General features: G+C 34.0%; 1 protein-coding gene across 3 annotated transcripts in view; it reads right to left on the reverse strand.

Moving 5' to 3' along the window:
- NOVA1 (NOVA alternative splicing regulator 1) overlaps window positions 1-26,180 on the reverse strand; it is a 157,394-nt gene that overhangs the window by 16,139 nt on the left and 115,075 nt on the right. For 2 of the 3 annotated variants that reach the window (XM_074585046.1, XM_074585048.1), the window contains 2 exons: window positions 23,291-23,457; window positions 12,147-12,218 (listed from right to left, as the gene is read on the reverse strand). In XM_074585046.1, the coding sequence (XP_074441147.1) occupies window positions 12,147-12,218; window positions 23,291-23,457 (239 nt within the window). The remainder of the gene's footprint in view (window positions 1-12,146; window positions 12,219-23,290; window positions 23,458-26,180) is intronic. The other variant, XM_074585047.1, reaches the window with a different exon arrangement.

Here is a 26,180-nt window from a genome sequence, read left to right on the forward strand (position 1 = left end):
TAGATGAACAATCTAGATTAGTGGTATCAAGGGCTACGACTACTTTGCATCCCTGGCTTTGCAAAAGACGACCAGCAGCAGAGGCTTGATCCTTCCTGTATTGACTGTTGCTTAACTATAAAAAAGAATCTTGTATAGCAAGAACTACTCAATGAAATTCTCAGGGAGGCTCTCTCATGGACATCATTTGAGAATTGTTTTCAAAGGAGAAAGGAAGTAAAGGACAATTAAAGAGAAAACATTTAAATAATGATATATCTCTAGGTCATAAAAAAAATTGTAATTACCAGAAACTTTCATTAGAAAGAGGACATAGTGGGTGGATATCTTCAAATGTAATAAGCACTACTACAGGACTCCATAGCCCTCTAATTCTAATAGAGTCTTCTGACAAGCCAATTCAAAACCTTCCCCTCAGAGCCTGACATTATGTCTCTGACAAGGATCAGAGAACAGAACAAGGTAATATCAAGCTGCTGGCCTCAGGAAATATAGCAATAGCTACAACTAAGTTAAGTGCCTGGCTTAGAACTTAACATTCACCCAAGTCAATTTATATGTATATGTTTAATTTATATGTATATCTATCTCCTTTCTGATTTACCCTTTTGTAAACTTGTAGTTATACATTTTTAACCAAGATAGCCACAAGGGAATAGTAACTACTGCTGGAAGAGAAAGAAAAAAAGAACACTGGAATAAGTGGAGGCAATGACAGAATTAGCAATTATTTCAGCAAACAGAAACAAAAAGATTGATAGGTGCTAACATAGGTCAGTTATGAAAGTCAACCTAGCCTACCAAAAAAAGCTATAATTCCAAGAGACAACTGAAGGTACAATTGCATCCCCCTTGTTAAATGTGAAGATCCTGGATTTAGATCATACCAAATTTAGCTCAGTGGGGAAAATTGTATATATTTATTATTAAACCACATATTTGCAAACCGTATTGTCTTCATACATCTGTACTTTGGGTTATAATTCTCCTTCAATGGGAATCTGTGGAGCCAAATTTCATTAAGGAAAACTATAAATAAGCAACAACAACAAAATAATTAGCAACTTTTAAGATTTAACTAAGCATTACAAAAGCTAGGCACAGGGAACATTTGAATATAGATAACTTGCACATGTTAATAATTTTGGCTAGATAATCACGTGATATAAATGTTCACATGGAAAAAATGACTCCTTATGCACATTAAGGCCGTGGGGCACGAATGTTATATATGGTTGTATTTACACAGATACATCACATGTTTTTATACGTATATTACATGTGTAATTCTGTGTATGCATTAACTTGTAAAAATACTTTTCCAAGAACAAATTTGGAGTCAGCATCCGCATAAGTTGGAATTAAATCTCTCTTTTTAAAGATATACTGAAAAAGAATTTGCATTTAACTCTTGCCCTGGTCTCAATTCCTACGCAAACTACATACATATTCTTCAGCTTCCATGGATTACAATTTATTTTTGTTTTGAGAGAAAAGATACTGACAAATACAAAAATAAAAATGAAAAAATGAAAGAGATGTCTCAAAATGAGACAGAAGTCCATTTTTTTTTACTTAACAAACATTCAGCGTGAACCTTGTTACAGGAAAGACTCTTTTAAGACAGAGCTCAAGAAATGCATTATGAATTATTATAATCTCGGAAGGTTTACATAAAACTGCACATAATTTGAATCACAGTTTGTATTAATATTACTATGCAAGATTGTTGCTAACAATGACCTTTATTTTACTATTTCAACAGTAAAAATAAGTAATATTTCAAATAAAAATATTCTTTTATTAATTTGAAATGAAATAATGCTCTTGGTGATGTTAAAACGCCTAATTTTGCTGAGCCCTCTGACATTCAAATTGACAAGTTTATACTCTTTTCTTTCACTTTTATTGATTTATTTTCCTTACCATCAAAATAAAATTTAGATAGGTAAAAAGAAAGGCTTTCTGTATTAGTAGTGTAAATAGAAGGACAATTAACAGTATAATACAAACTTTGTATTTCACGAGCCATGCATTCAGTTAACTTCTTGTCATTACCCTATCATATTTAAGGAATTCCATTTTGATTTGAGTAACAAGTACTGTAGAGTACATAGGCTATGGAATATAATTACATTTATGAAATATCTGCTGTAACAATAACATTTTTAGTTAAGGCATTTTAAAGCTCCTTTTTGTAGCTATACTCCTTAATAAAAATAAACCTAGCAGAAAGGTATTTTATATTGAAAAATATTTTTATAACACATACATGAATTATTTGCATTAGTAATTTCTAAATTAAATTCTTAAATTCAGATTTCAAAACATGACTTTCATCTCCACAAAGTTTTAGTCTCCCCCTTTTATTATCCTCATTCATGTGTGTTCCTGTTAATGTAAGGTAGGCATAACTTACTATTTACTTTGAAACTGCATGCAGTAGAGGCAACCCTCAGTGTATACATACACACTGTGTACAGCCAATCAGTCTTTACTGTAAATGTTAATGTAAAGTGTAGCATTAATTATCTAATTACTTTTGACATAATTAAACCAGGAAATTATATAAAGCAGCCTCGTAAATGTTCAAATACAGGAGAAGTATAACCCGTGAAATGTCTTTAACAGAGCTATCTTATTTCCTTCTGTTTCTAAAACTGAATGTGATAATACTGGTTCTAGACAACACTTACACAGTTATTTAATAAAAAAACTAAATATATTATGAACAATAAATATTCTGCAAAGATCTGCTTATCTTTTGATTTCTTTTTTTCTACATCACTTCATTATACATGAGCACTGGTCTGCAGAAGATCTGGAGGAACTGTATTTTGTTTCAGTACCCTTTACTAAAGTATGTCATTAATCACAGTTTAATCTATTTCATAAAACAGTTTTATTCCATAAAGCAGTAACACTTTAAAAGAGCTTACATGGAGACTGCATTTCAGTATCTCATGGGTAGGGGGCAGCTGTTAATTTATTATCACAATTATTACAATTACTATTAGAAGAATAAAGTGGATCAAAATATTCTCACTACATCTATGTTTTGGTTAAGTGAACAATAAAACTAACCATAAAAAGCTAAGAAGTAGGGAGATCATGTATTACATTACTAAAAACATGAAAGAATTTACACTGCAGTAGAAATGCCACACTGCAGGCTTTCAGAAACTCAAACGAAACAGAAATTTAAAACATACTTTCTAACCCCATCCAAATTACAGGTGCTAAGTTCAGCTGAACGGTTTGTCATGTAGAAGTTTATTATTGATGAATAATATGAAGAAAAAAAAAAAAGGCTGCATTTTGCAGAGGTGCCATTTGAGAAGTGGGGGAAAACAGAAGGCCAAACAGCCAGCAGTCGCTCTGTACCCCCACGCAAATACTCTTCATGGCTACAAACTGCAAAGATTCAAATGTAAATCGCTGGTAGGTAACAAGACCAGTGCACTCAGCCCCTGGGCATTTCTAAGGATGTTTATGATCCTCCCACTGATCCACAATTTGTAGACTATGTCTCTGAATAACTATTATTACTTGCAGGAAGTCTAATTAATTTTCAGAAGGAAAAAACCCAAAACCTGAAAAACCCAAGCGCAAAACAACAAGTATGAAAACTACTACAGGCACAAAACTAGTGGGAAACACTGCTTCTGAATAGGATGTATTTACATATTGTTTTGACTGCAGGGTAAAGGTATTGACTATCTTAAGTGTGGAACACTATGCTATGGGCATATGCACAGATGCACCTTACCTCTGGGAGAGGAAAAACCTCCTGCCTCTTATTCCCTATAGTGCAGTAAGTCAACCAGTTCTTTCTACGATTTGTACAAAAAGAACACTCCTTTTTCACTCAAATCAGGCAGACACCTACTTTAAAAAATTGGTGGGTTTGTCTCACATCTATCTATGACTTCTCACCATCTGATGAATTCTCAAAGCGTGCAGAAGGCAGACAATCCATCCACACAGCCTGCAGGAAAGCACAGAGTGTTGCTGCAATATCCTTACAAAGAGCTTGTGAAAGTGATAATGTTTCAGATGGCACAAAGAAAATATTAAGTAACATATGCTCAAAGCAGGACCTTCTAGGGCTAGTCCTAACCATGCCTCGCTCCCCTCATACAGGTCAGAAAAATATGATATTGCCTTTTCTACCTTATAGTCTGTGCTGCATAGAATCTGTCCTGGTGTGACAGTAAGCTCTGTAACCTCAATGTTGCTTTCCACATTCTCATGCAACTCGTGATCGCATAAATTCTGAACTCCCTAAGAGTTGCTAAATTAAATTCTGAACAGTTGAAAACTTAGAGACTAACCTTTGTGTGAGAGCCTAACCTTTGTGTTACTGATACACTATGTAGCAGAAAAAAGCAATAAAGTCATCCAGATTTGCATTCTGGAAATTGTTCTGACATTCTGTTTTCTCTGTGTTGTTCAAACAGCAAAGAATGCACTTAAGTGACTCTTCGCCTGTATACCTTAGAATATGGTTGGCTTCCTCACAATACTTGTCTGAATGAAACAGTATGTCACCAAACCTGGGTATTAAGGACTCGAAGTCAAAGATAATCTTGGTTAGACCAGAGTTACATGCTGCCATCTTTCACTCTAGCTTACGTGGGATGGAACTTGAACATGGAAATATCTGGCACTTCATAACATGCTATTTATTTTCATTTTGTATTGATAAAAGAAGTATGTTTAAAACAGTTGGAACAAAAAAATGAAAAAAATAAACACCCCTTTGCACAGAACATTTGAAGACCTTTACCATATTTTGGCAAAGAGAAGAATGTGTATTCTCCAGCTTTCATGGGTTTAATCTTTTTTCATAAGCAGATAGGACCTTTTCTTAGTACAAGGACATGGACAAATGCCAAAACCTACATATCATATCTACAAATATCCTTAAATGAAAGAACAAGATCTTCAATTACAGTGTGAGATTTCTTTTTTAACTCTTAAACAACATGAATAAGATATCCATGTGAGTCTAAAGCAAAATCCTTTCAATCCAAAAAGCCTTATCTTCTTACACGTTCACTCATGATTTTTGCCTATGAGGGGAAAAACAACTAAAAACATTTAACAACCAGGTAGACTTCAAAATATGAGGAGAATTTGATTTGTTGAAGACATTTATCCATTTTAATAGAAAAGGAATAGTAATGCTGTTCATTCCACTGAGGAAGTGTATCTTTTTGAAGAGGGCATGAAACAGGAAGCCAACTGATTCAATTTCTTTTCAAGCATAAAATCATAACAAAATACATGAACGTGGAATCGCATTTTTACTTTCAGGGCTGCAACCAGCAGACCATTCATGACATCCTATGAATGATATGACAGTAATATTAAGAGACTTAGTAGTGAGAATCTACATCTTTCCCCATGTCTCATGAATACTCCTGACAACATTTCCCCTACATTTAAGAAAGCAACAATAAACAGTGAACCCTAAAATTGCTGTGTGGTGGGACAGAGGAAAAGAAAGAAAACAAGTAAAAATCCATATAAAAGAACACGAACACAAATAATTACCTACATAGTTGTCAAAAAGGGAAAAATTGAAACAGACAATAAGAAAGAAAAAAAAAAGCAAAACAACCAAAATTATTTGCATGTAAGATTTCTAAAAACTGTTATTTAAAAATCTTTATAGCATCTAAAAAAGTTATACTTTAAGGAGAAGATGCAAACAAAAGTGCTGAGCTCACATACTGCAAAATATTGCGAAAAAGTGGTCAAAGACAAAGTGAAATATAATAAAAGTAATGTATTAACTTGAGAACCAGAAAAAAAAGGTATGCAGTTAGTCTATGGAGTATAGGTTAATTCTGCTTAGAGTTTGGCCATGAAATGAAGCATTTCAGCTGAAGACCAGCAGGAAAGGTTGCCTCTGAAGCACTGGAACCTCTACTGGAGTCCTCACTTGAATAGGGGAATAACTCTCCCTAGCCCTTTCTAGATATGTTATCTAAACCATCATTTATTATGTGCTGTCCACAGTATGCCATAGGTAACTTGTAATCAAAACCAAGTAACTCTGCCTTCTTATTAAATTGAAACAAAAACGTGACTTTATAGAGTTATGAATTTACAATTGATAAAATTATCTACAAATGTGAAACGTAAGGGTTTTCTCACACTGGAAAGACCAGTGTTTTTCTCACTAATGTAGGCACTTTCATTCAACCTCATTACAACGTTCAACGGGGAGTCAAAATTATTACTGGGTAAGACTACAATAGAAATAGCAAGAGCTAAACAGAAAAGAACTCTGCTTGTGAAGTTGAATAAGTATTAAAACTGAAGATGACAGTGCTTGCTGAGACTTAATCAAAATGATATGCTATGTTGAGAAATTATCTGAAGAATTTTTTCGTAGGCAGCAAAAGTATAGCATAAGTTTGAGGACCTTCCAGAAAAATTCAGCAAAATACAGGTTGTATTTCTTCAACTCTATATCTCTAAACATCATGATGAGGTTCTTACAGTTATCATATAGCTTTGAACACTACTGCACCAAACATGATTTCCTTCTCATGCATCTACTTGTGAATAAAAAAAAATAGTTTGATGCCATAGTTAAAGAATGTATTTGTTTAATACATTAATAATTTGTGGTCTTCGTGTATTTATAATTTTAGAATCTGTTGCACTAAATTCTTTAGTGATGGGTCCATAGGAAACATTGTCTTCTAGATGAAGTGTCTTTCAAACAGCATATTATCCTTGTGCATGGATCTTGGATACTATCTTCTGGATGTAAATAAAATGGTTGTATTTATCAATGACCAGTCTGATGGGTTGAAAAAAGGTCAAATTGTTATCTCACAAAGAACTATCATGGCAAATATTCTGAACAATCAAATTAAAGTATTAACAGTTTTTTAATTCTACAGCATCTTTTACTAGAATGCTAAATAATTTTACATTGACTTTGCTTTTAAATACACAGTACTGAGATTTGGAAAGATCAAGTGATACATCCAGCATCAGTCAATCTGTGACAGACCTAAAAAGAAAACGGATTTTCTCAATACCACTGCAAGAAATGACATTAAAATTAGGAAATTAAAATTAGATGAATATTGCAATTAAAATATCAGAGACAGAATATCTTAAATAAGCCTCACATCAAATTTTCAAAGGCAAATAGAAATAGTATCTCCATGGCCCATGATGGCTGTGTAGTATCCTGGGATTATCACTAAAACTCACTATTTGTACTTTAAGATTAATCTACTTTATCATTTGAAGTTGGACATCATACATATTTTAAAATGTCATGTCCTAATGATAACAGAAGACTAAAAAAAAAAAAGCTTTCCTTCTTATTTCTTCTTCCACCTCCCACAACAAATTATATATTAAATATAAGTGATACTAGTTCATCAATCCTTTAAAAGCTGTCAGTATGCTTTACAGACAGCCTCTATTTTCAGATTCTACCTCTCTATCAGGAATGAAAAGATTATACTTCTGCAAGTCATTTTACAGACAGGGATAGGATTGTTCTGTAAAGTCACAAAGAGGAAGACCATCAATCATTACAATTCAGAGATATCAATTAATCCCTCAATCAATAACCCAAAGTTATAGGTGTACTATTATATCCCACTGCAAGCTATAGATTTTGCATAAAATAAAGAGATAGTATAATCCAAAAGTAAAAATTTCTGCTACCAAGATTGTAACAGGCACACGCTTGTGCTGTACCTGCTGGGTACATGCAGTACCAAGGAAACTGGTCCAGTCCCGTCATGTAAAAAGGTTGAAAAGTATTATTTATTACAGATATTGCAGCAACCAGATGATGTAGATATGCTCCAAAAAACTGTAACTTGAGGACTGAATGGACAAATCCTACACCTATCTGCACTCCATAAAATTTATATTACACTATAGTAAATGATAAAATACGAGTTTCAGGTGCAACAACAAAGAAGAAAAAGAGAAGGTATAACTGTAAAAAATGCAAATGCCATGGGAAAAAACAGTGCGTTTTAAAAACGAAAAAATAAAAGAAGTTAGTATAGTAAGTTAATGACATAGTTTGTGATGATAAATCCTATTACATTACTGAGCTTAAGCCTATCAAAATTATAAGGCAAGGGGAAAGGATTGCTACCCATCACTCTCCTGACTCACTTCTAAGTGGGAATGTGTGTTTTGGCCTTTTATTCTCTTACAGCCAGTAGTAAAGCTCAGCAGCAGTATCAATCTTATGGCAAAACAGAGGACTGGAGAAGGAAACATGCAAGGGTTTGCAACTGCATTTATAGGTGTACATCAAATAGACAAAGGAGAAATACAAAGCTTTGGTTATATCACTCATGTTTCTCCCTCTAAAATAACAGTAACATCAGTAAAGCAGGCAGATAAGAAGAAAAAAATAATATTGTAAAGAAAAGAAAATATGTAAACAGGTTAACTATAGAAATACTTGTCTATCTAATGTCACTTAACTGTTAAAATAAGTACTAAAACTCGTACCTTTACACGGTGCTACAGAGGAAAAACAAGGAAGTCTTATATGATGTTTATGGTGTTATTCATCACTTTTGAGATGAAATTCCCATTTGAAAAGTACTGTGGAAAAGTAAAATTAGTTTCCTCCTTCTGGTAAATAAAAGTAAAGCTATATTCTGCCAGCTCCAGGGGCATCAGCAGAACAGTTTCACCACTGTAGCTATATGTCTGTGTTCTGTTATAAACAAAGCTGACAAAGTTCATGAGGGGTAACACAGAAGCTCTCAGTCTAAAAGTACAGAAAGATTGAGTTCTTTTCAGTGACAGGTAAACAGGAGGGTAACAAAGATTAAAATTATTTGAAATGTTCCTAATTCTATTGCCTCTGTGGTTCCCTCTTCCTTGGGAAGTTTGCAGTGCCTGAATTTTTAATGCGAACAAAGATCCAAGGAAGTTCTACCGAAAAAACAAACAAGACATTTACAACAATAATACTGACAGATATATATCTTCCTGGAACAAAGCACTAAAGAAAAAAACACTTCCAATGCAGAGGTTTCTGTTGTGTCCATGGCAATTCAGTATAACGCAACATGACAGTTCTGAAGGAACTGTTTTCTTCCACTATATAAGACATTTTAGAGACTATCCTCTTCTTGAGAATCATAAAAGGAGTAGTTTCATGAATAACGGATTTTTCAAAAAACAACAATTCAACAAAAGCGGAAATTGCCATACAAAGGAGTTATGATCTCATCTGAATGGAGGCAAAATGAGTCACTAAAAGGAAGACATAATAGATTTCCTGCGCAGCTTCCTCTGACCTCTGCTGGCAGAGCTATTTTCCTCTTGAGGTAAAAAGTGTGCCTAGAAGTTGTTCTGCCCCCTATGCAAGCTCTGTCAGGAGAATACAACTGACATGCTCGAACAGTGAGAAGGATCACATCAGGTATGCTCATCAACACACGTAATCGACAGTTCTCTAATTGCAATGACTTATGCGGAGTCCTCCAACACAGTTTAAAAATCTCACTCCGACAGCAACCCGGCATTAAGTATTGCTTAAATCTCACTTAATCACCTTACTAATATTTAATGTAAAAATCTTGTCCTGCACAATTAAAATATTATAGAAAATTAAATGATCTTAAGCCTGATATGCTACTATATCCACACAATAGGGCGTGCTGTGAATTTATCTTACACCTTAACGCTAACTTTCCTGACTTCCATCCAGTTAAATAAGCTCTTTCCTGTTATCCTAATATAATGTCTTGTGAGAAAAAACATATCTGAACAGTTATTTTCTATTGAGAATCATCTTACACAGCCAAACATCAAAACAAAAATTCGTTGTTCTCTAATATTCTCCTATTTGGTACTTACATGACTACTGACAGGTCTGAGATTACTGTGTTGGAACCTATTTTCATGTAACAGCCGCAGTGCAGATACTTGTCGATACACTGGTGCTGAATGCTAATCACTACTACAGTCTGGGAACAATTGCCAGCTACGTCACTTATCACTAACATGAACAGAAAGGCCTTAATTGCCTTATCATGTGCTTTGTGCTTCCTGGTGGAATGGCTAGAAACCACTAGGAAATACTAGGAGGGATAAAATAGTTATAAACCAGTAGGAATTTCAAGGGTTAATGATAAAAAGAGTTCCAAACATCACCTAAGGAACTCATCACTCTTCTTCACATATACAGTTTTAATGCTGTTCAAAAAAGATCTTGATTATTTGTATGAAAACTGAATTGAACAGTTTATGAATAAAATGCATTAAAAGATGTAATGCGGGATATAGGCAGGACACAAAGCATATATTTCCCTTAGTTTGTATATTCAGCTATATCATTTGACAATATTCTCATAGAACAACTTTCTATAAAAATAAGTACTTTTAGCTATTGAAAAGTCATCTAAAGTTTATACACTACATCATAATTTTGATCGTTCAAAATTCATAGAACAGATGCAAAGTAGGTACTTCTCTGATGCTAATTAAACAGCATGCTCAAGCAGTATTTCCTGTAAATGAAAGCACCTCTTCCTTTTTCTCTAAATAATGATCATCAGGGTATACTCATAATTTAAAAAAAGAAAAAAAGTAGAAAAGAAGACACAGAAAAGAAAAATAGTAAGAACAATTTTCAAAAGATCTGTGTGCTCAACGTTTTCAAAACCTTCTAATTAAAATACACAAAACACTAAAATTAAGAGAGGGAATAAAGACTGAACAGAGTGTTCATAAAATATCCCTAGCTGTTGGCAAAGATTTTAACTTTGTAATTTAATGATGATGAAGCCAAAGAACTGTTGCTGGAATGGAACAGTTGATGTTCCATTCTGATGGAGGCTGATGAAGAAGGCTTTCAAATTGAAGTGAGGGGTATCACAGTTTATATTTTTCTTAGTAGGTCTTCTATCTGTACGATTTCTCTCTAAATTTCATTACTTTCTGCATTAGACGTCCCTTTCAACAGATAGTCATGTGTTGATCAAAGATATATTGCTTTAATATGCTTGTGTTCTGTTGTATGTCAAAATGTTTGTTCATACAGCCAGCAAGTTTTAAGCAGTTCACAAAATATCAGAGGATCAGTAGTTAATAACAATGTTAACTTCCAGGGAAAACTAACTTGTTGTGAAGAAAATTTTTCTGGTATTTGATCTAATTTGTGCAAGATCTGATAGAAGCATTCAGGTAACTTAAATAAACAGATTGCATGTTAAAAAACTGTTAGCACATACTGAATACTTACATTATTTGAACAAAAAGTACATTAAGTTTAACAATACATTAAAAAAATGAATAAGGTATTTATTAGGCATGAATCAGTTCTAAAAAGCATGGTATGAAGCAACTTTAACAACTTTCATAGGGAAGGCAAAAAGATATACAGTATGATAATTTGTGGACATAATGAACTGGACATATTTTTTTCCAATCAAAAGAGCAATAAGTAAGTGTAACTAAAATACTGATAAAAGCACAGTTTATGCACTTAAAAATAAGACATGAATTAAAATTACTTAGATGTGTTTTGTATGGTTTTAGAGAGACTTAATTTTACCTTATTTTTTATCAATAAATTTTCATTTCAAATCCATTGTTTTATTACATATGCTATTTAAACAATGCCCCTATATTACTGTCCACAAACACATTTCAAATTTTTTAAAGTAACTAAACAAAGATAGAAGTCTGTTTGCCATTCCTAGGTTGATATCCAGCTAATTAAACATGGTTTTAGGGGTAATTCCATCATAATTTCTAAATGATCCTGGAAGTAAATACGTGTGTGCATATATACATAAACATACACATGCCAAGAGTTACTCTGTCTACAAACTCACCAGTGTGTAGCCTTGCTATTTATTAATCAAAAGAAATTTGAAAAAAGACTATTTTACAAGATAATTTGCTTTCATCAGAGATTTTAAAAAGACAACAAAACAAATTAAAGGAAGAAAAATGTTTTCTGTTCAATTTACCAATTTCTAACAACAGTTAGATATCTATGGTTATGGGTGTATATATGTGAATGAACGAATAAATCCTTAACCCACCATATCTTTTTCTCCAGTTTGCAAGCTGTCACCCGTGAAAAGTATGGTGTAGATGGTAGGATGATACTGTACCTGATTGGCTCTGGAGGTGGTCATGGGATCAGATGGAGAGGACTTGGTGGTAGTTGGGGAAGATGGCAATGTCTGGGAACAAAGCAGTTCAGGAGCAAATCAACCTTTACAAGCCTTAGACTGAACAGTTAAAAAAATAAATAAACCAACAAAAGTAACATAACTAGAAAATTAAAATAAATAAAAAATGCCTAAGACAAAATCTTTCTCCTACTCATTGGAACTTAATGGAATTTAAAGTCAATTGGATAAATAATGCATGTAAATATGCATGCTTATGCATGTAAAAACAAATTAATGACTTGAAATCAAGATGGTGAACTCACATAAATACTCAAAAATATGCTGACCACATGAGGAATATATTCTTTCCTCTCTCCTCCTCTTGGGGAAAATGAAGACTATAGTAAACAAAAATTCCAGCAAGTTCAATGAGCGCACTAGAAACAGTTATCAGTCTACAAACAAACAGGGCCAACATCTGAAAGAAGTTAGAGACGTTTACTTTGGCACTTTATAATGCACCATTCTATAGCACGGACTAGAGCCACCAAACTGTGTTCCATTACTTTAAACAATTACACTGAAGCTACTGAGTTTTTAGCAATATACTAACTGCTAAAATATTCACTGATATTTTGTAATCAAGAGGCAGGTGAAAAAATGTAAACATCAATCTCATGATGGATGAACATGCAACTAATACCTTCAGAACAAATTACTACAATGTATTTATGATTAGCGTTAAAATGTTCATTTAGTTGAGCAAAGGTTAATAACTTATCATCAGGCCTGTGTTCAAAATAAACACAAAAAAGAATTAACAGTCATATTTATTGATCATGTTTTCTAAATAATATACATATGCTTAACATTAATTCTTGAACATATCAAAAAAGCACTGCTCTTTAAAATTTCGATATACACATTTCGCTTTTTAAAGTATTAGATCCTGACAGAATAACTCTTCTTTTTATAAATGTAGTGAAAATGTAAAATTCCAATTTTCAAAACATAACATACAATACTTATTCAAAGCATGTTTTTTGACATCTTTGTAATATATAAATATTATAAAATATCCAAATTTACACTACCTTAATAAGATGTTAAAATGCTATACAATGTGATTTATCACATGGTCATATAATTACTAACCAAAACTATTTAGAAATAAAGAAAACAAAATTTCACACTTTCAGCAGTTCTGTTACTTACAATCATTGACAGTCCCTCATAAAATAGGTATACACACTTTTGCACTAAAACTCTTAATGCATATGAGAAAGCTGGGACACTGTGAATGCATAAAGTTGTGTATTAGCAAAATACGGGCTTGTACATATGCACACACAAATATTTAAGCTGTATGTTAAGCAATATGAAGATCCATTTTTTCATAGTTTGTACATAAACAAGCAGCCAAAACAGGAAAAAAATATCTTCAGGAACAGATCCTTACTTTGTGTTTCCAACTTGTAACTCATGTTATAAAACAATAAGAACAAAAATAAAACATATACAACTTAAGCATCAACCGGCACTCTTTCAAGAGGCTTAAGTAAAAAATACTACCGCGTAGCTTGGCAAAATATTATTGGTCAGCAGATGCTATACATTGTGAAAATCAAGACAATTATAAAGGATTCTCCCATGTCTTTCTGTACAGAACATGGGTTCATTTGTGAGGTGCTAGAATCATTTAGAAAAAGAAATTTCAGATTCCATGATAGTACAGGGTAATCCTATTCAATTATAGAATTATACTTCTGATTTTACTGGGGTGATGCAGTTATCTCTCTTACCAAGTCTGAAATTGCAATGAACTGATTTTCATCATTTAAGTTTAAACTAATGGGGAAAAAAAAACCCAAAACAACTAAAAACCCCAACCAAGCAGAATAGAGGACTGTAACTTATCCCAGTAGGTTTTCTTTACTATAGCTATATATTAAACTCTCATCCTGAACTAAAAATAAAAAATAAAAACAATTGATACTGATCTACAGCAAAACTCTGAAAATATATTTTGTCTGAAATATTTCAGACATCTGATAGTTTGTGTGATCAACATCATTGCTAACTATAGCCACCAAACTGTGTTCCATATCTTGTTTTGTATATCTCTATCGTATATTTTGTATATCTCTATTGTATATTTTTTTGGTATGGAAGGCTAAATAATAAAAGGAAAACAGTTTGTTCTTCATAGGTGTTACTAAATCTAGCTAGTGGATTTATAAGAAAATATGTAGAACACTTATCACTGATACCACAAATAATTTAAGAAACTCGAAGCATCTCAGATTTCAATTCATATCAATCTTCCTAAAGCCCAGAAACATATGGCTGTGATGAAAAAGGAGTGACGATAACCATTTCAGGTGACTGTTGAATTATAACTTCTATTAAGTAGAAGCATTTCACTATTCCATTTTAGTAAAAGCTTGTTTAAAATACAATGGAAAAAAAAGATAAAAACATTTTAAAGCAAAACAACTGTGTTACTGAACAAGAAACAAGTATGGGAACACACATTTTTTTCCAAATATACATACCATGACAAAATAGTGAAAATAGCAATAAGGTTTTTTATTTTGTATTTTTGGTGGTTTTTCTTTGTATATCAGGTTGTTTGTGTTTCAGGCTTAATCCCTCTTACTGTGTTTAGTGACATAACTGCTTTTATTTTTATATATATACACACATATAAACATATATATATATAGTGTGTGTGTGTGTATATATATATATATATATATAAAAGAATTGACAGCATTTTGCAAAAATTAATCCCTTTTCATGCTTCTGTATAATTCCAGAGACACATCAATTCATGGAAACACATCTATATATTTCTTCAATATTAAAGTAACACAAAGTAATTTCTCAAAAACAAAAAAAAAAAGTAACACAGGCATTTGGATTTTGTATTGAATTTCCACTGGCTGGTAAGTAATTTATTGATACACTCTCAATTGCTTTGCAAGAACTTTTAGGCAAAATTACTTCTTAAAGAAAGTTGGACAGAGCTCAATAATTCTGATTTATTATGCAGCATAGAATATTTTTTTTTTAAATTTGGCAAGTGTTTTGCATTAGGCAAGCACTTGAATTTAGTAGTTATTAGGCTTCTGGGAATGAGATGTATAAAGTGATTAAAAATCATAAGATGAATTTACATTACAGAGTTTCAATTTTTGAGACTGAAACATGTGTACTATAATTGAAGCTTTCCTGAAATTGCAGGTTGACTGTTGGCAAGGTTATGGAAAAAAGCCAGTTAGAATTTCTACCACACACCACTTCTAAGTCTTGAGGGGTTTTATTTAAGCTCTCTCTTGAATAATACAGTCCAAGCCATGGTGAAACTGGTCTGCTCTGTTTTCTCAAATATGAGACAATGAATGGAAGACTATACCTACAGGTAAGAGAGTGTTGTTTGTTGTTTGTTTTTACTTTAAGCTTCCAGAGCAGATGTTTGAGAAAACAGATTTTAAGTAATAAAAACAAAGCTTAATTTTAGAAATAAAATTCTGTTTAAGCGATATTTGAGTTGCAGCATTTTCTGAAGCTCACAAGAATTGATTATTCCGTGAGAGGCTGCTCTCAGGCTGCACAACATAGTACAGGGTGCAGAAAGGTGGTCAAAGCATCACACTTCCATGCTTCATATTTCTGAATAACAGAGTGAAGATACAGCTGTATCACAGCAGTATAGAATACATATACTCCATCTGTAGAGTATTCCAAAAGGCTCTGAGCCCGCTTTCAATGACTTCATGAATTGCTTAATGCAGAGCTATGTATACATGACAAAAGTCACACCCTTATATATATATATACTAAAAAAATTCCAATACTTACACCCTAGATAGTAAATATTGTACTGAGACAGTTAACTTAATTCTCAGTAACTATGAGTATATTTATATATAGAAGAGCAGGAAGAAAAGGCAGAAATTAACATACCATTTGAAAACAGGGTTAGAGACACGAAAGCATATATATAAAGAACATAATTTAAAGGGGAAGATGAATCTGCATTTACACCTTACCAATTTCTAGTTTCTCACTACAGGGCTTGCCAAACAAAGGAAATCTTGGTAATAACATTACCTACATTAAATTACTATTAATACTAAGCTAATACTGAGTTTCAGTCTTGTGTATATTAATATTGGTGCTTTTAAATCACTGAAATTAATGCAATGATAAAACTAATCTGCTTAAGCCAATATTTTAATGCACTTCAAGAAAAGGTGATATCGTTTTAAAATTATATTCAACAGTTGAATACCTTCTGCAGCTAAAATGAGAAACAGAGAGCACTGCAAGGCTCCATTGTGCTGAACAACATAAAAGACTGACTTACTAGACTTTCAACAGTATCAGAGATGAGCCTTCCTAAACGGACCACTTGCTTTGCTAAACATATTGAGTCTTCTTTTTATCTGCTGTGAACACCTTTAATCTGTAACTTTGGCACATGATTCTCATCTGAGTGATGACTGAATAAATACATAACACATTTCAAAAATAAAATTTGGAAAAAGAAATAATCAAGGATTAATAATTTATTCACAATTCAGATTGCAAAAGGGCTACTTCGATGACTTCAGTGATCTAATTTTACTTGCTACCTTTCCACTTCTGTAAAGAACAAATAAATACATTCTGATGATATTTCATCCTGTTTGCATTTGTATTTTGCATTTGTAAAAGAATACATAGGGCATACAGCAATACAAAAAGACTAAGAGAGCTAGCATATATAGATGGTTTGCTTACTTATAGGTGTGTATAGAGGTAATTTATCTGCATTTATGAACTCTTGGGGACTTGTCTTTGATAAAGGAAAAAAGTGTGGTAAATTTGATGTAAAAGAAAGATTATCTCATGTTCTACCTGGGGACAAGAAGGAGTAATGAGCTTAAAGCAAACCAGCAGGTACCATTTGGATCATCAGAGCAAGTCTGGATGGAGGGAATGTTTTAGGATAAAGACTACAGTAAAATGGACAAAGAATCAGGAATTTCTCTGTCCTCAAAACTTGTCACGATAACACAGAACTGCTACAAGGTCTGGTGCTGTTATATAGATATACCAGAAAACTCAAGTAAGAAACCAGACACAGGAATCAAAACACATAAGAAGATATGGGTCTAAGATTCATGTCAAAAAAACCCGCAAGTCCTAGAAGGAAAGAAAATGTCACCTTTTGATTCTGGGCTACTTTGCTATTTGGAAAAAAAACACCAAAACTACAAAGTCATCCGAAGGCGTGAGATAACTTCAGAATTTTCTTAAGAATCAGAACACTGCTGAAAATTTCTGCAATGTTGAATGCTGCTGTTCATCCCCCAATAAAATCTTCTATTCACATTCCACTTTTGAAGCACATACAATGAAGAGTTAATCATCAGCTACAGAGTTAATTATGTTCATAAAACATGGTTTCACATACATATTGATTTACATCCAACACTGGTGAAATGAAACATAAAATTAAAACAGGGATCTGGCACCAGAATTTAGTCAAGGGCACATGTGGACAGGATATAGTATACATATTTTTATGGAATGCTAAACTTTTGCCATGGAATATAACGTATAGAGCTGTCTCTCTAGTGAATAATGGTAGGTTTGGGTTTTTTTGTCCTCACAAGTTGTAAACACACCTGCATATCTTATCATTCATTGCAGAATGGTAACTGGTGTGATTCTTCACACTTCTTACAGGATGACCATGAGCCAGCAATGTGCCCTTGTGGCCAAAAAGGCCAATGGCATCCTGGGCTGCATCAAGAGAGTGTGGCCAGCAGGTCGAGGGAGGTCATCCTCCCCCTCTACTCTGCCTTGGTGAGGCTGCACCTGGAGTACTGTGTCCAGTTCTGGGCTCCCCAGTTCAAGAAGGACAGGGAACTACTGGGGAGGGTGCAGCAGAGAGCTACCAAGATGATTAGGGGACTGGAACACCTCTCTTATGAAGAAAGACTGAGGGATTTGGGTCTCTTCAGTCTGGAAAAAAAGACGGCTGAGGGGGGATCTTATCAACACTTACAAATACTTAAAGGGTGGGTGTCAGGAGGATGGGGCCAGGCTCTTTTCAGTGGTGCCCAATGACAGGACAAGAGGTAACGGGCACAAACTTGAGCATAGGAAGTTCCACCTAAACATGAGGAGGAACTTCTTTACTTTGAGGGTGGCAGAGCACTAGAACAGGCTGCCCAGAGAGGTGGTGGAGTCTCCATCTCTGGAGACATTCCAAACCTGCCCAAACACGTTCCTGTGAAACCTGCTCTAGGTGACCCTGCTCTGGCAGGGGGTCGGACTAGATGATCTCCAGAGATCCCTTCCAACCCTAGGATTCTATGATTCACCTATGTTCAAAAGTGAGAAAAGTTTTTGAGAAATTGTGGACTAGATGAAGAGACACAGTGATCTACAAAACTAGTTAGTGTTATTTACCTCAAATTAAAAATGTAGAATTATTTTCTCATATTCTGGAATTTAGTGAGGTTCATATAGGTGACAGACTGTTGCCTTAAATGGATGATAAAAAGAAGAAAGGCCCATCAGAAGGCAGAGGCATTTTAAGAAACCAGTGAAGGTTTCTAAAGAAGGATGGACTTGGAGGTATTGGTGGATGAAAAACTTAATATGAGCTAGCAATGTGCGCTCACAGCCCAGAAAGGCGACCGTATCCTGGGCTGCATCAAAAAAAAGTGTGCCTAGGATGCCAAGAGGTGATTCTCCCCCTCTCCTCAGACCCCACCTGGAGTACTGCATCCAGCTCTGGGGTCCCCAACATAAGAAGAACATGGACCTGTTAGGGAGTCCACAGAAGGGCCACAAAGACGATCAGAGGGCTGGAGCACCTCTCCTATGACAGCTGAGAGAGCTGGGGTTGTGTAGCCTGGAGGAGAGAAGGCTCTGGGGAGCCCCTATAGCTGCCTTCCAGTACTTAAAGGGGACCTACATCTTTAAACTGATTCAGATTAGATATTAAGGAGAAATTCTTTACTGTGAGGGTTCTGAGACACTGGAACAAGTTGCCCAGAGATGTTGTGAATGCCCCATCCCCAGAAGTGTTCAAGGCCAGGTTGGATGAGGGTTTGAGTAACCTGATCTAGAGGAAGGTATCGCCCAATGGCAGGGTGTTTGGAACTAGATGATCTTTAAGATCCCTTCCAACCCCAACTATTCTGTAATTCTATGAAGTCTACTGAGTCTTTATAGTCTGAAGAACTCATACCCCATATTAAAAAAATAAATAAATTCCTCCCCTTAAGCTAATATTTTCAGATCTGTATTTTCTTAACGTTAAGTTCTATTTAAGTGCTTCAAAGTAAAACTTTTTATTTAAAAATTATGACCATTTCATTATTTTTTTTGATCAGCATTTCTGAATTTAAAGTAGTCACTTTCAGTAGAAGAATGAGAATTTACAAATCTGAGTTAATAAATTCAATTTTACAGATTTTGAATAGAATGTCTGGGGCTATGATTAATGAACTGAACGAACAGAAGCTAAAGACTCATAAGAGGTTATCTACTGAAAAAGCTGAAATGAAACTGGTTCCAATGAAAATATTAATTGGAAGTTCTATATGTGAAAGTTTTACTCTAGATTTTCAAGGAAGAAATTCTAAAACCTTTGTCTGTGCTTTGATAGCTAAACGTTTCATAGAATGAAAGAATGATTCGGGTTGCAAGGGATCTCACATGGCCAAACAGCGCAAACTCCTGGTTAAAGCTGAGTTAGTGATAAGATCACACAACTTTCCTTCTATATAATGCACAGTTCTGTGATGGCTATCTCTGATTCCATGTGCTTCCTGGACTGGCTGCTACCTGTAAAACAACTGAAAGTTGGAAGAAAAATACAACTAGCATGCAATAGTTTCTGAAGAAGGTGATATGATAAGACCACCTGATGCAGCCTTTTCCATTGTGCATAAGAACTGCTATTAATTTAAAGGTGAAATTTAAAGCTTTGTATGCTAATTACAAAGCTGAAACAGCTCAGGCTCCTGATCACTTTATGAAAACTATATTCTCTTCCCCTGTGTTACAATATGATCTGAAAGAATTGGTATGACACTTCAACTAATAAAGAGAGAAAATGGAGGTTAGACGCTCATAGAATTTTCTAGGAAATAAAAGGGCACAGGAATCAGGTGCTCACACCTAGAAACAGCAGATGCTGACATCTATGAAGAGATTGCCTATGTTACATAGAGATAAAAGATGCAAACACTTGTCAATTAAATATCTATCAGACCTGCTGGGAGAAGAGAACTACCTGGTATCTACTAATAAGCTCAGAGATCTACGAGATGTGGACTTATGCAGTGGAGAAGGCTCAAAGGGAAGCAGACAGACTTGTTTGCAAATCTTCTGAAGCTGAAAAAGCTGAAGTTAGGGAGACCAGAATGTTTGGATAGTGACTTCCATTAGGAAGGAGAAACACCAGCCCAGACTCAGCCTCCGTGTATACCCATGCCTTTCCTGAAGACAGACAGTGCTGAAACTCAAGCAGGCAGCAAAGGGTTTACCTACTGTCTTTCTCCTTCCTTTCTTAGCTTGCTTCTCTGAGACGAGCGTCAGTAAAGCAGCCCAGGACAGAGTAATGACAATAGAGAAATGAGAGCTACATGCCCATACAGACATGGGTGGCATTTCAAGGCTTCAACTACAGATATCTTCATCCATGGGGAGAAAAATACCTTTGCTTTTTGATAGAAACAGCTAGAAAACTGACAGAAATACCTTCAAAGGTCCTAAGGAAGGTAAAATTTATTATTTCAAATCAATTCTCCATCTCAAATGCTAAATCTTCTTTCTTCAATCTGCAACATAATACTTTGGGTGCCAAAGTTCTTGGGTAATATTCTAAGACAGGAAGAACCATGTAAAAATGTGTGTAAAAGAAGAAATCATAGTATATAAGGCTTATTTTTTGCCAAGTTCAAATTACTTATATTATACTTTATCCTGATTGTTTTAATAAAATAGTGACCTGTCTACTATTAAAATAATAACACTGGAGTTCTAGGTCACAATTACCTGATATAAAATATTATCCTTTTAATTTCTTAAATAGAGGTATTATATCTTTCAGTAAGATACAGGATATTCTGACTTTGGAGGGTAGATTACTTCACTGCAAATTCTATCTAAGATCTAAGCTAATAATTTCACTTCTTGGTAAAAATAATGGATGTTAGATTTATTGAGTCAATATTTACAGTGTATGAATTTATCATGAATAGATGTTGCTACATTAAAAGAGAAGTTAAACAATTAATTGTGGTTAAAACTTCTCAAATATGGGCATGCATATCTCCAAATATTTGCAGTCACATTATTATGCACCTGTATATATACAGGTAATACATTACAATTTTAAGATGTAGAGCCAGTGACTAAATAATAGCCTTCTAAGTTACACATTGTATTTAGTCTGTTTCTCAACTTCACTGGCAGCAGCTCTGTTCACTAATCCATCCCTCCAGAATTTAACATTCCAAACATGGAACTGTGTTTAAAAAAACCCAACAAACCCCAAACCAACCAACCAAACTAAAAAAAAAAAAAAACAAACCCCAAAACAAAACCCCAACCAAATTAAAAAAATAAACAAACAGACAAACAAAACCCCAACAAACAAACCTCAAAAACTTTACAAATAAGTTTTCTGGAAAGGTATTGTGGACAAGCTATACCAACTTCAGATACAAAGTATTTAGGCATGTCACTAAACAGCTCTATAATCTAGTTCTTGGGATCTTACTGATTTACCTAAAAATTAGCTTCATTTCATTGCAAAGGGGGAAACAACTTTTCATTGTAATAGAGAACACTAATTTCCCATTGGGTTAAGAAGTACTGACAGAAAACCTAACATTTTATGAGCAGAAAAACCATTCAAAATACAGATCTTTTCAGCTTTTTCTCTCTATCTCAGGCATAATCATTTTCATGTTTAATAACTGAGAAACTAATCCTGTAAAATTGGGGCTTTTCTTTTTCATATTTTTTTATAAATTATCTGGAGTATTTTTAATGTAAAAGTATTGCATATACAGAAAAAATAATATAGTAGTAAATATTAGTATTCATATACAATGACTTATGCACAGTTTCATCCATCTAAAGCAGTCTGATCATTCCAAACTCATCCTATTCAAACACATCTTCATGTAAGCATTCTGTGCGTGTCACTATACACAAAGTAATTGTTTACCAAATTTTACCAAATTTACCATTTACCAAATTACTTTATAGGATACTGAATCTTGCTAGTATAGAAGGACAAAACAATCTTTTCCCATATAGGACAGGTGAGAAACTAAAATCTATCCTACATAGGATAGAGAGACGAGATAAAATTTTACTAACGTTCACTCATTTCTTTCTTCATCTTTTTCTTTTTCAAAACAATGGAAAATAATTTTAAATCCCGTATGACATATTTCACATTCTCCTTAGAGGGCAATTTTTTTAAAAATTAAAATTTCTCTGGAAAATGTAATGAACTAAAGAATACTAGACTAATAATACCATGCAAATGTATTTTGCATTGCCCATAGATTTTGAAAGAAGTCAGCGTAAAACAGGCAAAAAGATGCCAAAAATAACACAAAATGTAGGAAACATCCCAAGTAAATTATCTTTATATTTTCAAGTTCTTACAGGTAAGATTTTAAAGTATCTAATATAGGGTCTAAAAAAACAATTAACATTTTTGGTTTTATTTTATATACATAAAAGTAGGAAACATTCAGTTAATCTGTAATTTTTAGTAATGGCAAAGATTTACAAAGAGGTTCATCATTTAAGATTAAAATTCAACGATCTTTAACTAAAATCTAGAAGCGTATTATCACCTTATACAGTAAAGAAAAATTTATGAAAGAAACACATTAGTGCGTGGCATTGAAATTTATAAAACCCTGTCTAAAAGAACTGCTGAGAAACATGGAACACCTAAGTACAAGGAAAAAGAGGACCAGCAAATTTCTAAAGGGTAAAATAACATTTTCTTAAAGAACATGTTATGTTGACCCCTTGCAGCCTTAAAGTTTTAAGACTTCTAAGGAGCTGCTGTGACTCTCTATTCCCAACCAAAAACTCACTTGTTTGATGCGGTCTGGATTAACAGTGGTCTGAGGCTGTAGAATGCTGACAGGCTCTGTCTTGGCCACATTTTGAGGCATTTCTCGAATCTTCTCTGCAATGAAGCCATGAACTGCATTTAGTGCTTCAACTGTTCCCTGGATCAGACACACCCGCTCTGTAGTACCTGCAAACACCAAAAGTTGATCTGAATAAAGCGGATTCTTCAAGACCTACAAACTGCTTCAGTTATGACATAAAGATGGCACTCAAAAGCAACCTTGCAAAACCAACTACCAACACCTCCACAAACGAAAGCAGAGATTTCCAAAAGATAACATACTAACGATCTGAAGATGTTTTAAACAACTATTTGTACAGATCCCACAAACACATAACTTTCCAAGCCAATCTGGGTAATATTAGTCAGACCGTAAGTATTCTGACTTACCTTATTCCAACAGAACAATTAGGTGTTGTTGGAAATATTAGCAAATATGATAAATGTGTGCAGAATACATGTCTTTTAAATTATTTTGGCCTTGTTCTAGATTATTCTAAAATTTTGTACAACGTTTAGGTAACACAAGGTTGAACATAATAGCCAGCATTATAGATGCGCTTAGAATAAGCTCTTGTAATGAACACCTGAAATGCAAATACATTAATTTAGTGTAAACATTATGAGATCTTTTCTTAGAACAGCTGCAAGTTGTTACGGCAAGACCTTTCAAGGCCAACTGATCTCATATATTTGAGTATCCACTTTGTCTTTTATAACCTTCCTACCTTAGAACATACTTCTAATAATGGCAATTATTTACTGAATACATGGTGTTTGAGCTGTCTTTAATGTGATTTAGCAGTTGGCAATTATGACAGCTTGTACCAAACAAGTAGTCAATACCCCACAAATTACATTTCAAGAATTTCTGCTTAGAGTTATGCTGAATATCATTCATGCAGGATATCTAGACTCTACATGACTACCTTCTAAGTATCCATGTTCTAAGGTCATTGGAAAATACTACACACTCATCAAATAGGCCTGAAAGGTGTAATACATATTTATTATACATGTAAGAATACTAGGCCTTTGGTGGCAATGAACCAGAGGACGGGACACTTTCCCACTGTACTCATGTGCAAAGCTAGGACAGATGCTTAAGAAAAAACAGGCCTTGAACATACTTCTCATTCCCAAACTGCAGCAAAGTGCAACCCTCTGTTTCTTGTCATTTTAGTTTTGCCTGGTTTTCAGTTCTAATCATTCTCTTTTGCTCTGTATAATTTCCTCCTTAACTCTCCTTTCCAGTCTGAAGCACGTTCTTTTTCTTTTATTGGCTGTCACTCCCTTTCCCTTCTATCACCATTACTTGTTCTCACCTTTGATGTCATTGACTCTTATAATGACTTGCCTGTCCCTGTAGCCTTGGGAAAGACAGTCTGATGTACCATGTTTATCTCATCTTTTGTTTACTACCTCACAGACTTTTCAATTCTATGCAGATTGCCAATGAACATTAAATAACTACCATAGCTTTAGCTCTAATTCTCTAGAAAGGCTTACACAAAGCCTACATTGCCTCATAACCCTTTTCCAAAGTGAAATTATGATGTTTGTGTTACAAAAAACCACTCCAGTCCTTATTTCTTTGATTTCTTAATTAAAAACATCTACAGGATGGCCAAGGATCGATGCAGAATTGCGGAAAAATACTTCATGTATTTTCTGTGACCAGGGTGGTTTTAGATGATTTTGTATGTCTTTACTGTATAGCAAAAAAGCTATTGTTTTTTTAACATATTGGGTTACATCCTCACTAGACAAATAATATAAAAAAAAAACAGTATTGATCCTCAGGATACAAGTATGACACTGCACTGAAACAATCCACATTCTGTGTTCCACATATCAAATAACTCGAAATAGGTTCCACAAAATCAGTTTTGACTTGAAAAACAGGATCTAACAGGAGTTGGAAAAATGAAACTTAAGAGGGGGTATTGTAATGTCCACTTTTGTTCTACAGAAATACCAAAACAAGACAACCTATATGACCAAGTAAAATTGTTTTGAAATTTCATGCAGTACATACTTCCACACACATTCTGTACATTTCCAACACACCCAAAATAATGACTTTTCATCACCATGTTTTTACCTGCAAATACTAGTAGAACAGTTTTACCAACACAATAAATTTATAACACGCATTATCATTATATTAGTGCATTCCTGAAAACAGAATAACACTGCCGTGCAAAGATATGCTAGATATACGTCTCTATTCAATGCCAGTGCGCATTTTACTTCAAGATTACAGGACAGGAAGCAAAATAACAAATTTGAGCCACGGAATTACCACAAAAGTAAATATAATTTTTGCCATTGACATATTCCTAGCAATTATTATTAACATGGTCACACATGCATCTTTTCTGATGAAAAATTAATTCCCTCTACCTAAACAAATGAAAATTACAATGTAATGATGTGGTAAATACTAACAAGTTTGTAATGATTTCTGAAGTTCACAACGTGCTAGTTGGCCCCGTTACCATTGTGCAATCTGTACAGAATTACAGGGAGTACATAGATTAGGGAAATGTCCTCCCTAAAATTCCCTTCTTATCAATTTTATATCTTTCGTAATATCTACTGTTATCAACTAATCTTAAAATATGCTCCTTACAACACTGCAACAGTCTTTAACAGAGACTAGTAAAGTAACCTGTCATCTGCAAGAAAAAATTGTTTTTTATTAGTAAATGCTTCTCATCTGCTTCTGTGGGTGATCTCTAAAGATTAAATATTTCATTACCTAAAGATGAAACAGCACACTAAGAACCCTGCCTTACTTAATATATTCATGTACACTTGAAATCTTTCAAAGACTTTTCTTAAGA

Source organism: Larus michahellis, chromosome 4 (assembly GCF_964199755.1).
Source record: "Larus michahellis chromosome 4, bLarMic1.1, whole genome shotgun sequence".
In the NCBI taxonomy this organism is placed as follows: Eukaryota; Metazoa; Chordata; class Aves; order Charadriiformes; family Laridae; genus Larus; species Larus michahellis.